Source organism: Poeciliopsis prolifica, unplaced genomic scaffold, assembly GCF_027474105.1.
Source record: "Poeciliopsis prolifica strain line A6 unplaced genomic scaffold, Auburn_PproV2 SCAFFOLD041, whole genome shotgun sequence".
NCBI classification, from domain to species: Eukaryota; Metazoa; Chordata; class Actinopteri; order Cyprinodontiformes; family Poeciliidae; genus Poeciliopsis; species Poeciliopsis prolifica.
This window is the reverse complement of record NW_026562416.1, coordinates 960,001-973,288: the sequence shown is the minus strand read 5'-3', so window position 1 is coordinate 973,288 and position 13,288 is coordinate 960,001. Positions and strand designations below refer to the sequence as shown.

The following is a 13,288-nucleotide window of genomic DNA, read 5'->3' as shown; positions in this document are numbered from 1 at the left end:
TAAAAGAATAAAATTAAATGAAACAAACTGGAGATAAAAACCAGTGTAAACATGAGTCTTTAAAAGTTTCATCAGTTTATGTTTTAATTCTCATCAAGTTTGAGGGGTCAAATGTCATGAAACAAGTAACTGCTACAGGAAAACCGGTTATACACTAGAGTGATTGACAGCACTGACACTGTTTGGCTCCATGTTCTGTTTCATCCAGTCATAGTTCATGTTTTCACGCTGGTCTCCCTGACCCCGTGTGACCCCGCAGGGCCGCCCTCCCCGCCCAGGAGCCTGCGCTTCTCCCTGCGGGGATCCTCCCTGGTGCTGGACTGGGCGCCGCCCTCGGACTCCGGGGGCCGCGTGGACCTGACCTACAGCGTGGGCTGCCGGCGCTGCGGCGCGGCCCGCTGCGAGCCCTGCGGCCCCGGCGTGGGCTTCGTGCCGCAGCAGGTGGGGCTGACGGAGCGCTCGGTGACGGTGGTCAACCTGCTGCCCAACACCAACTACACCTTCAGCGTGGAGGCGCTGAACGGCGTGTCGGACCTGCTGCCCAGCAAGAGCTTCTACACACAGGTCAACGTGTCTACCAGCCTGCCCCGTGAGTCCCGGAGCAACCAGAACCGGAGCCGGATCAGAACCGGAACCGCATCAGAACCTGATCAGAGTCCAGACATACATTCACGTGGAGGAAAGCTGAATGCTGGATCTGGTTCAGGGCTGAAATGATTATTTAACTGTGATTAATCGATTCTTGCAGTAATTATCGCTAAAACTAATTTAATAATCGATTAATTATTAACCATATAGAGGAAAGCCGTCGGAGCCTTAATGATCCCAAAACTATAAAAAGATAAAAAACCTTCTTCATAAATCTGTTTTACCCAGAATGCCACAGTGGCAGTTTTACTTTCTGCTAATTAATCACCAGATCAGCTTCACTGATCAATAAGTGCAGAAGGAGCTGCTCAGATATTCACGCTGATGTTCTCCAGCTGCAGGTAATCAATCGATCAATAAAGGAATTATTGACTTTTAGGCAATAAAATGTTTAATCTCAATTTTAAAAAATGATTTATTTGTTTATTTGCAACTCGACTGGTTCTGGTCCGATTGGTTCTGGTCCGATTGGTTCTGGTCCGATTGGTTCTGGTCCGATTGGTTCTGGTCCGATTGGTTCTGGTCCATCTGGTTCTGGTCGGGTTCCATGTTGGTTCTGGTTCTTCAGGCTGTAAAATGTTGTTTGTTTGTTTTATCAGCAGAATGTGAATTTTTATCAGATTAATAAATTAAATAATCAATAATAATATTGAATATTTAATATGGTGGTTAGTCAGAATATTCTTCCCTGCTCTGTTTGGACCAACCAGTGATCAGCAGTTCTGGTTCTGGTTCTATTGGAGACTCAGTGACCTTTAAAAATACTGCTCTCACCTTCCTCACTCCTCATCATCATCACTTTATTACCTCCTCTCCTCTCCTCTCCTCTCCTCTCCTCTCCTCTCCTCTCCTCTCCTCTCCTCTCCTCTCCTCCCTCTCTCCTCTCCTCTCCTCTCTTCCTCTCTCTCCTCTCCTCTCCTCTCCTCTCCTCTCCTCTCCTCTCCTCTCTCTCCTCTCTCTCCTCTCCTCCTCTCTCCTCTCCTCTCCTCCCTCTCCTCTCCTCTCCTCTCCTCTCCTCTCCTCTCCTCCTCTCCTCTCCTCTCCTCTCCTCTCCTCTCCTCTCCTCCCTCCTTTTCTCCGCTGTAAGCCGGTTGGTTCTGCTCTCCAGCGTCTGAAAGCTGCAGGTTTGTGTTTTCTCCTGAACGCTGTGATCCTCTGCTGTTGGTCTACATCTGGGTTTGTGCCGTGACATTAAAGCTCCTAATTGAGCCGCTCGTGCTCAGCAGAGTCTGTGGGGGGTCTGCAGGTTTTATCAGGAGCTTCCAGGCTACCGGGGGAACGGCGGCTCCGTTCGGCCCAAAGCTCCAGGCGGCCACATGAGTGGCTGCTGCGGCGCTGCAGGTCACAGGCTCATCAAACACTCACATTCCTGCGTTTATGTGCTTGAAACGGCTCCGGTAATGACATCCTGCCGCAGGAACCTCCTGAGCTCACGGAGCCACTCGGCCCCAGAGAGAGGAGAGCAGAGCATGCTGGGAGGATGGGGAGGCGGGGCCAGCATTTCCACTTCCTGAGAGGATTATCGACCGGGTGTCAGACGGCAGGACCCACCAGGGGCCGCGCCGGGCCCGGGGGCCACCGGGCTGCAGGGCAATGCTGAGAGGAGACGGGGTGAAGGGCGAGAGGTCAGAGATGCATTGGGAAGTCTACTAACACCTGGAAATACCTGGAAACACCTGGAAACACCTGGAGTCACCAGCTGCACTTTAGACTGGTCTCTGTAAACTGAAGGAAGTGACATCAGCAGGCAGAGAACGTAAAATAAGGTCAAAGATAAAATGTGATTATACATTTCCCACAATGCAATGCAGCATCAGACTAGATGACATAAACATTTAGCCATCGAAAAAAAATTACAGATAAACTCCAAAAAACATTCATATGGTGCCCAGTCCTCCCGGTCGTCCCAGTCCTCCTGGTCCTCCCGGTCCCTCCCGGTCCTCCCAGTCCTCCCAGTCCTCCTGGTCCCTCCCAGTCTTCCCGGTCCTCCCAGTCCTCCTGGTCCTCCCGGTCCCTCCTGGTCCTCCCAGTCCTCCCAGTCCTCCCAGTCCTCCTGGTCCCTCCCCGTCCTCCCGGTCCTCCCAGTCCTCCCAGTCCTCCCAGTCTTCCCGGTCCTCCCGGTCCTCCTGGTCCTCCCGGTTCTCCCAGTCCTCCCAGTCCTCCCAGTCCTCCCGGTCTTCCCGGTCCTCCCAGTCCTCCCGGTCCTCCTGTTCCTCCCGGTCCTCCCGGTCCTCCCAGTCCTCCCAGTCCTCCCAGTCCTCCCGGTCTTCCCGGTCCTCCCGGTCCTCCTGGTCCTCCCGGTTCTCCCAGTAAGTCATAAACTACCAGATTGTTTGGTTTGCTCTACAATCAGAAGGCAGGTTAGCTACATTAGCTTTATCTTTCCTTGTAAAATGTTTTACTCTAATGCATAATCATGAGTTTATTGCAAATGTTTGAATTGTAGAAAAACATTTGGCGTGCAATGCTAAGTCTCACCTGCAGGTGGCAGTGTTTTTATTTCTACCCAAAGTTGGAATATTTTCTGTCTTGAATCTTAAACAGTGGAAAAATCTGGAGGCCACTGGGTGCAGTTCACACTCCTGGCCACTGGGTGGCCAGGAGTGTGCAGATATTTACGCAGAGGAAGGAAGCGAAATGTTCCCTGATTTCAAAACTTTGAATCCAGTTCAAATTCAAACCATTTGATTCAGCTCCACCAGGTGAACAGGTGAAGAACTGTTCACCTGTTCACTGATTCTTTTTGTCCATATCCTGATTTTGAAAAAGGTTTAATGAGAAAAAATGTCCTAAAGTAGCTTCACAGAATCAGAAATGTGGATCGCAAAACTCTGGAAATCCTGTGTGGACAGCAGGTTGTTTGGTTCAGCTGATCAGCAGCGTGGAGACGGCGGCCGGTACCGACACCTGGCCCACAAGGATCTGATCCAGAACCATCAGCTGAGGATCTGGAAGGCGGTTCTGCCCCTGCCGCTCGGATCCCTAATTAGAAGCGATGGGAATGTGAAGCATCAGCAGGCACCAAATGAACAGAGTCATCAAGCCTCCGTCACCCGGCGATGGAGGTTTAATTGCAAACCTCTCAGCTGTAATTGGAGGCGATGAAGAGAAGTCTGAGTTCTGCTGCGGGTTTTTGGGAGGAGCTCCGGCTCTCATGACTCTCTGACTCAGAGCAGAAATCAGAGATCGATTCAAGCTTTAAGGTTCTGTTGGTTCCTACTGGACCCGGCAGGCGGAGACGCAAGTCCTGCTGAGACACGAGAGACGAACTCTGGATCGCTCTGTCTTCATGCTGCTGAGGACACACACTCACACTCACACACACACACACACACACTCACACACACACACACTCACACACTCACACACACACACACACACACACGGTGGGTCTATTTCAGAGTGAACTGGATGAGCCTAATTTCCAGCTGAACTACAGATTAAATTAGTTCTGTGTGTCTGTGATTTCCTCTTCCATCTCACCAGAACCTGTGAGACCGGACCGGGTCGGTAAATGGTGGCAGCAGAACTATTTTTCCTTTAAAGCTTCATCTGAACCTTGGTTTTGACCCGGTGGTTCTGACCCGGTGATTCTGACCCGGTGATTCTGACCCAGTGGTTCTGACCCGGTGATTCTGGCCCGGTGGTTCTGGCCCGGTGATTCTGACCCGGTGGTTCTGGCCCGGTAGATTCCGGGTCATTTATCAGTAGCTTTGCTCCTGATGTGGAACATTAATGGATGTTTTCCTCTTGGTTCTGTGGACCAGAACCGCCTCCGGATCTGGAGGATCAAACCAACGATTAATCGTGATTAAATTGATTTAGTGATTAATCGGCAGAATAATTGCTTTCTAAAACAACAGTTTCAGAGGACCAAACTGTGATCATCTGGAAGGAGAAACTGCAGCCCGACCTTCACTTGGACACCAACCAATCTCAGAAACATGAACCGTTGAGACGCAGTGGAGGCCGATCGGAGACCTGAGGCTCCGACTGATGGCAGCAAACTGTTGCTGTGATTTGCTGCACCTGTGGATCAGCTGCAGGCAGAAGCTGCTGATTCTCCAGAGATCATCACTGCTGATTCCTCCCAACACACACACACACACACACACACACACACACACACACACACACACACTCGCGTGCACACAACTACTGCTCTCACACTCCTCCCCATCTCCTCTTCACACTCTGCAGCAGTCAATAGTGGGTGTGTGTGTGTGTGTGTGTGTGTGTGTGTGTGTGTGGGTGTGTGTGTGTGTGTGTGTGTTTGTGTGTGTGTGTGTGAGATGTGGAGCAGTTTCCTGCTGGCCCCATCAGGGAACCACTGGGTCCCCTGAGTGTAGCAGAGGGTATCTATGACTCTGATAATGAGGCGGCGATGCAGGTCGGTTCTAATCCGACTGAGAGCTGAGCCCACAGTGACAGCCTGGTTTTGACCAATAGGAACCCAGAGATTTGCTAAAGAGATGGAATTGTGTGTCACAGTATTTTTATAACACAATCCAGTAAATATGTTACTGAAACTGCAGCTTCATGACTCCAATAAGAGGCGGAGCTTCATGACTCCAAGAAGAGGCGGAGCTTCATGACTCCAATAAGAGGCGGAGCTTCATGACTCCAATAAGAGGCGGAGCTTCATGACTCCAAGAAGAGGCGGAGCTTCATGACTCCAAGAAGAGGCGGAGCTTCATGACTCCAAGAAGAGGCGGAACTTCATGACTCCAATAAGAGGCGGAGCTTCATGACTCCAAGAAGAGGCGGAGCTTATGGGTTGCTGTTCTGTGAGCAGCCGGTTGCATTACCATCAGTAATCAGGTTGTTTGCTGTGAGCAGCGTCATTAGCACCTTGTTTAGCTTTGTTCAGAACATTCTCGCCGGTGTGACGGGCCAGGCCGAGTCTGACACTAAAACCTCACAGGGGAGATCACAGCAGAACCTCACGGATACTCTGAGCCCAGCTGGCGGTTCTGATCCACTCCTTTTTCTCTGCAGCTCCGTCTCTGATCAGCGAGCTGCGAGCGGAGAAGATCGAAGAGAAGAGCGTCACGCTGGTGTGGAGGGAACCGCCGAACCCAAACAGCAGCCGCACCGAGTATGAGGTCAAGTACTACGAGAAGGTAACCCGACCTGAACCGGACTGAACCTCTGGACCCGACCTGAACCGGACTGAACCTCTAGATTTAAAAATACCCAAAAAAAACTGTGTCTCGCCATCATGTCCTCATGCTGTCCTCTGTCCCTTCAGGACCAGAAGGACCAGAGTTATTCCACGGTGAAGACGGCCGCCACTCGGATCATCGTCAACAACCTGAAACCTGGAACCACCTACGTCTTCCTCATCCGTCCCTTCTTGACTCCGACTCCGTCCTCGTCCTTGTCTTCTTCTGCTCTCTCATCCACCTCTTCTACTTCTGCTTCCTCGCCCTCCTCTTCCTCTTCCACTCCTCCTCCCATCGACTACGGAGCATTCAGCGCGCCGCTGGAGCTGCAGACTCTGGGCGAGTGTGAGTCCTGTTCTACTCAGCATGGAGACCTAATGACCCGGCACCACACAGAAGGATTTAAAAGCTGAATGTGGCGAATCCAGTCTGGATAAATGTGAAAAACTGTCTGGTAAACTGAAACTCCAATTCTGACCAGCATTATTACTCTGATGCCCATTTCTCCTTCCATCAATCCAATCGGCCATCTTAAAGCCGAGCTTCCAGATGTCTTGGGTTGAAACCATTAATCGGATTGTTCATGATTAATTGATTATTGATATTCATGGTTTTAGAAATTCTCTAGAAGACAAACATTAAGCTGTGTTTCACTTCAGCAGTGTGTGGTTTGACTGGTTCTGTTTGTTCTGATTGGTTCTGCTGGTTCTAGTAGCCCTGGCGTCCAGCGAACAGAACCCGGTGGTGATCATCGTCATCGTGTCGGTGGCTGCGCTCATCATGCTGCTGTCCATGGGGGCGGGGCTTCTCATCTGGAGGAGGTAGGCTCAACGTCCATCCATCCATCCATCCATCCATCCATCCATCCATCCATCCATCCATCCATCCATCCATCCATCCATCCATCCATCCATCCATCATCCATCCATCCATCATCCATCCATCCATCCATCCATCCATCCATCCATCCATCCATCCATCCATCCATCCATCCATCCATCCATCCATCCATCATCCATCCATCCATCATCCATCCATCCATCCATCCATCCATCCATCCATCATCCATCATCCATCCATCCATCATCCATCCATCCATCCATCCATCATCCATCCATCCATCCATCCATCCATCCTCCATCCATCCATCCATCCATCCATCATCCATCCATCCATCATCCATCCATCCATCCATCCATCATCCATCCATTCATCATCCATCATCCATCATCCATCCATCCATCATCCATCCATCCATCCATCCATCATCCATCCATCCATCCATCCATCATCCATCCATCCATCATCCATCCATCCATCCATCCATCCATCCATCCATCATCCATCATCCATCCATCCATCATCCATCCATCCATCCATCCATCCATCCATCATCCATCCATCCATCATCCATCCATCCATCCATCATCCATCCATCCATCCATCCATCCATCCATCATCCATCATCCATCCATCCATCATCCATCCATCCATCCATCCATCATCCATCCATCCATCCATCCATCCATCCATCATCCATCCATCCATCCATCCATCCATCCATCCGTCCGTCCGTCTGTCATGCTGCAGAGAAGCACAGTTAAGCCCCTGTACATAATTTCTTTAATAAAATGAAAATAAGATTCTCCAGAACCAAGACTGATGATGCCCCGCCCACCTTTTGCCAGGTGGGCGGGGCTAAGGTCCTACATCGGGTTCGTTTGTCTTTAGGAGCAGCAGACGGTCTGTTGTGGTCAAATGAAGGATCTGTTCCCTTTCTGATGATGTAATCAGCTGGTTGCTGAATAAGCTCCTCTGATTGGTCAGAACAGAGCGCTGCTTCCATCATCCACAGTGAAATGAATTCATCCTGCAGGCTGGGAAGCTTCTCTTTTTCCATAAATCATTCTTTAAATGAGCCTTTCTGCCTCATCCTCCCATCATGAAATCTGTCATCACAGAGCAATAATTAGATTGAAAGTTTAAAGCAAGTAAAAACATATTTTCTCCTGCGGCGACCCGATTCTCAACATTAACATAAAGCACAGGATTAGTCACACATCACATTTTACAGATTACACAGCCCACATTTCAAAAAATGATATTTTAAAAGAAAATGTGCTTTTTAAACCTCAAATGTTTTTAGGTCATTTATTACATTCCTGAACTGAAATTAAGAAAACTGATTTTTATAACAATTTTATAATTATTTTTTCCACAAGAAAAAATAATGTTTCCTGTTAGAATGATTTTATAAATATGAGTAAATTATACTGTAACCTAAAATGCATTTCAATGATACTTGGAAGAAAATTGACGTCGTAACACTAAGCAAGTATTTTGGAAAACTGAAACTTCCAAAATATGGTAAATATGGCCGCCGCAGCGCTCTGTTTACATCAGTAAAGGAGTTGGGACGTGATGCGTTCACTGACGTCTTTGAGCGCTTCGTTACTATCAGACGTTGTTCACGTCCAGATTTACTCATTTCTGACACTGATGACAAACATCAGATAAAATGTGATGTTTGAAAACTATTGGATGCGATGTTGTTGTTCCTGCAATGGAAGCGGGACAGACTGGAAGCTTCATGAAGTTCATGTGAGCAGAAGTCCTGAAAACTGGATGATGTTTGAGAGAAAGGACACACAGCAGGTCTCTGACACACACACACACACACACACACACACACACTGAGCGTCAGAGCTTGACTGAGTCGGATCGATCCGGAGTTTCGGAGCGTCGCTCCATCCCTCTTCAGGAAGCTCAGGCTTGGCTGGTCAGAGCAGGGATTGTTTTTCTGTTCACTGACCACAACTAGCTGAGTGTGTGTGTGTGCGTGCGTGCGTGTGTGTGTGTGTGTGTGTGTGTGTGTGTGTGTGTGTGTGTGTGTGTTTGAGGAGCTGAAGGAAAACAAAGATGCAGGATATTAAAGTGGAGGTTCTGTGGTGAAAACTGGACCGGATCAGCAGATTGCAGGGAGCAGCGCAGGTCAGAACCGTCAGGAGGATCAGCTGATCTCTGATAATCTCTGTTAATCTCCTGATGATCTCAGCTGGATCACATCCACCTGCAGGACGAAGCGCTGCGGCTGGAGAGACGCTGGAGGAGCCAGAAGGAAAAGTTTCCAGCTGCTTGAATTCATCATTAGCAGAAAATCAGATCTCAAATTCTGCAGGAAACTGAAGCTGAAGGTTCTGTTTCACTCATTCATTAAATTCCTGATAAAAAACTGTGGGACATTCAGGCTCCGTTGTTCACACCAAGCCCAGTTCAGTCCATTTTAACCCGACTCCGGTCCGTTTAGAAAATCTGGTCCAGTTGGTGAAGTGTAAACGCTGTTGACCTCTGACCTCTGGTCCTCCAAACCGCTGCGTTCGGTTCAAGTGAACTCTGGTGGCTAGCCTAACACTAGCAGCAGAAATGTCTCCTGAAAACTCGGCACTACACCCCCTGCTGGTCTGGAGGATTTCTGTTTTCTGGCGCCAGTTTGCAGCATTTCAGACATTTTGAAGCATTTTCTTATTAGCAGCGTTTTTCTGTTAGGTTGTTTGTGGTGGAGTTTGTTTTTTCAGCTCATTCCTCTGTTTTTTAGCCACCGCAGGTCGTGACCTCCATCTGATTTCTGCAGAATCATCATAAACTGGGTTTAAAGAGACACAGCAGGCTCCATAATCCATAATCACCTCCTCATTCATATCGTTATGTTGTTCACATTATAAATCTGTGAGTCAGAATGAAATGTTCTGGAGGTTTAATCCGGGTCCTAATTAATCTGGTTCTGAGGTTCTGACCCGTGGTTCTGCTGTCTCTCCCTGCAGACAGTGCGGCTACAGCAAAGCCTCCCAGGAGGGAGACGAGGAGCTCTACTTCCAGTGTGAGTCCTGAATCAGAGCCCATGTTTCGGATCAAACTAACGTTAGCGTCAGAACCGCATCGGATCAGCAGGATCGACCTCTGGAAGGTCAAACTGCAGGTTCCCAGTCAGGCTCAAGTCCAGACTTTGACTGCTGAGTATTTTATTCTAGATTCTGGTGGAAATATCTTATTACATTTGAAATGAGACAAAATGATGTTAAAAATAACATTTCAGCTTCAGCTTGACAGTAATTACTGAGTCTTAAAGGGGCGGTATCGTAAAATCGAGTCTTTAGATTGAAGCAGCAGCAGAACATGAAGCCTCCTCTCTGGAGCTGATTAGATTCTCTGCAGAGTTTCCAGACTGAAAGAAATGATGAGAGTCTGGTTCTGGTTCTGATTGGATCAAATGCTGAACAATCAGAGACCTCTCTTTGTGTTCTGCTGATGGAGCGAGGCAGCGCCAGAGATGACCTGCTCACTTCCTGTCTCAGTGCCTCTGACCCGGTTCTGTTTAACTAGCTCTGGGCTTCTCTGTGATCCAGTTAAGATCCCGACTCGGAGGACCTACATCGACCCGGAGACGTGTGAAGACCTGCTGCAGGCCGTCCACGCCTTCGCCAAGGAGCTGGACAACCAGAGCATCAAGATAGAGAGGATCGTCCACACAGGTACCGAGTTCTGGCTGACTGGACCAGAACCTGACCTGATAGATAGAACCGCAGTTAGCTTGTCGCTGCTTGCAGAGCCAAGAGGGGAAACGGGGATTCATCGTTCAGTCAGTTTCACCCTGTTGATATAACATTTAGTTTGGAGGTAAATATTGACATTTAAGCTCAATATTTAGTTTCTAATTAAATATTTAGCTCAGAGCTAGCTAAGTATTTAGCTTGTAAATTAAATGCTTAGTATGCAAGTTACATATATATTTAACTAAATATTTACTTTAAGCTAAATATTTAGTTGGTAAGTTAACATTTTAGCTTTTAGCTCCATAAATATTTACACAAACTGCATATTTAGTTTTTTCACTAAATATTTAGTTTGAAACTGACATTTATAAATCAACCTCAGAGTTTAGTACAGCGAATCATAAAATTTCTGTTAAATCTCCATCATTTCTACGTTATGTTTTCACCTGCGGCTTAACGCGAAGCTGCTGCTGCCTCTGAACTCAAGGTGGCGCTGTCCGTTTCTCCCATGAACCCTGACGTTTATCAGATCCATTCCTGGTGATAAATCTGCGTTTTCCCTCTTCTCCGCGCCTGTGCTCCGTGTCGCCCCCTGCAGGTGACTTTGGGGAGGTGTGCCGCGGCTGCCTGAAGCTGCCCAGTAAGCGCGAGCTGCCGGTCGCCATCCGGACGCTGCGGGCCGGCTGCTCCGACAAGCAGCGCCGCTCCTTCCTGAGCGAGGCCGGCATCCTGGGCCAGTTCGACCACGCCAACATCATCCGGCTGGAGGGCGTCATCACCACCGGTGAGCCGGGGTCAGGGGTCGGCTCTGCGGAGGCGGGGCAGGAGAGAGGAGCTGCAAATAGCAGCAGCTGCAGATGTGGAGGATCCAGTAATTGGTGCTTCAGACGCAGCAGGAGCTGAGATGCTCTTCAGTCCCTCCCACCGCCTCTCACACACACACACACACACACACATGCACACGCACACACACACACACACACACACACACACAGCCCTCCACCTGCCTCCCTCCCCCGAAACACCTGCTCTCTCTCTCCTGCTCGCCCACACCCTCTCACTGTCAGATGACTAATCTCCTGTTTTCCATCACTGATCCCCCAACGATCCGGATCCTCTGATTGGACCAGATCAGTTCTTTAGTTCAGTTCTCTGGATCAGTTCTTTAGTTCAGTTCTCTGGATCAGTTCTTTAGTTCAGTTCTCTGGATCAGTTCTTTAGTTCAGTTCTCTGGATCAGTTTCTTTAGTTCAGTTCTCTGGATCAGTTCTTTAGTTCAGTTCTCTGGGCCGACGCTGGAACACGGATCCATGTAGAACCATCTGCACCTCTGGATCGTCTGAGTCTGGAGGCTCAACTATGGAGGACTGATGCTGCCAAAACTTCCATTCGCTGTAGAAATAAATAAATAAATGTGTGTGTGAGTGTGTGTTTGAAATACCTAAATACGATTTAGGCGATCATTTTCTGCCGTTTTTGGGTCAAGGTTTAGATTTAGGACAAAGTGGTGCTTTATTTTCTTCTCTAAGGAAAAAGCAAAGAGAAAATATAAATCTGTAGATAAACAGACAAGGTGTGAAAATGATAAGAAATATTACAGACGTTCTTGGTTTTCACTTCTTGGATGTGATAGTACTGACTTTATCAAGCCTTTTATTTATTTCTATTTTGTGTCCAGTTTTGGCAGGATCAGCTTTCCATACAAGTTGATGTTGGAGATAAACACTAATTCAATCAGGCAAAACATTATGACCACTTTCAGGGGAACAACGCTGGTTCTCTTCATCATGGCCGCCGTCAGTTGGCAGACAGTCAAAGTTTTGGTCCGGTTCTGGTCCAGATTCATTCTGCCTGGAAAAGTTTCTGTTTCACAGGATAAAGATTAATCAGTTAGTTTCTGCTCTCATCTCCTCCTGCTGGGTTCCTGAACCCGACCTCTGAGTTAAACCCAGCAGAACCGACTGGACCCGTTTCTCTCTGCGTCTTCAGGAAACACGATGATGATTGTGCAGGAGAGCATGACCAACGGAGCCTTGGACTCCTTCCTCCGGGTACGGCGCCGCACTCACTCATGTTTTTCCCTCCTGACCTTGATGACCTTGAAGGAGGAGCTTCGAGCTAGCTAACGCCGCCTGGTTTCTCCTCAGAAACACGAAGGCCAGCTGAGCGTCATGCAGCTGATGGACATGCTGACCGGAGTGGCTTCAGGGATGAAATATCTCACTGAGATGGGATTCGTCCACAAACGGCTGGCAGCGCACAAGGTGAGGCGGGAGGAGGTCACTTCCTGTTCGAGACAGGAAGTGACCTGAACAAGGTTTCAAAGAAAGAATCACAACATATGAACTTTAGAGAACATTAAACCATAAACATTCATGTAAAACTCTAACATGTGGCAAACATCTAATGTGCAACTGGCACAGCTAACATTTCAATTAGCAATTTTATTAGCATTTAGCGCAATTAGCTTCCCCTCTATGAAATTTTAAATTCTAAACTGCTAATTTACTTTGCTGTTTTTCAGCTAATGTTTATTATTAATGGCTTATGGTTAGCCATGCTAACGGTTTATCTAGCGTGTTAGCTGCTCAGCTAGCATGCTAGCTGTTCAGTGGTTGTGTCTGTAGAGGCAAAACAACCTCAGATGTCTCATCGGGTTCCTCCAGGTTCTGGTGAACTCCAACCTGACCTGCAAGGTGTCGGGCTTCAGGCCACTTCAGGAGGAAAAGATCGACTCCATCTACACCACGCTGGTGAGAGCCGCAGCTTCGCTGCAGCTGGCTCTGAGCGCTGACCCCTGACCTTTACACCCCGTTTGTTCTCCCTGCAGCATGGAGGGAAGAGCGTGGTTCTGTGGACCGCCCCGGAGGCCATCCAGTACCGCCGCTTCTCCTCAGCCTCCGACGTCTGGAGCTTCGGCATCGTC

General features: G+C 48.5%; 1 protein-coding gene across 1 annotated transcript in view; it reads left to right on the top strand.

Moving 5' to 3' along the window:
• The window catches only part of LOC129375717 (ephrin type-A receptor 7), a 68,218-nt gene that overhangs the window by 49,870 nt on the left and 5,060 nt on the right, over nucleotides 1-13,288 (top strand). Inside the window, exons 4-14 of the mRNA XM_055054950.1 lie at nucleotides 260-589; nucleotides 5,647-5,771; nucleotides 5,900-6,158; nucleotides 6,526-6,634; nucleotides 9,635-9,690; nucleotides 10,217-10,342; nucleotides 10,962-11,147; nucleotides 12,352-12,413; nucleotides 12,510-12,626; nucleotides 13,029-13,115; nucleotides 13,193-13,288. The exon at nucleotides 13,193-13,288 is cut by the window's right edge and continues 57 nt beyond it. Coding sequence (XP_054910925.1) covers nucleotides 260-589; nucleotides 5,647-5,771; nucleotides 5,900-6,158; nucleotides 6,526-6,634; nucleotides 9,635-9,690; nucleotides 10,217-10,342; nucleotides 10,962-11,147; nucleotides 12,352-12,413; nucleotides 12,510-12,626; nucleotides 13,029-13,115; nucleotides 13,193-13,288 — 1,553 coding nt within the window. The remainder of the gene's footprint in view (nucleotides 1-259; nucleotides 590-5,646; nucleotides 5,772-5,899; nucleotides 6,159-6,525; nucleotides 6,635-9,634; nucleotides 9,691-10,216; nucleotides 10,343-10,961; nucleotides 11,148-12,351; nucleotides 12,414-12,509; nucleotides 12,627-13,028; nucleotides 13,116-13,192) is intronic.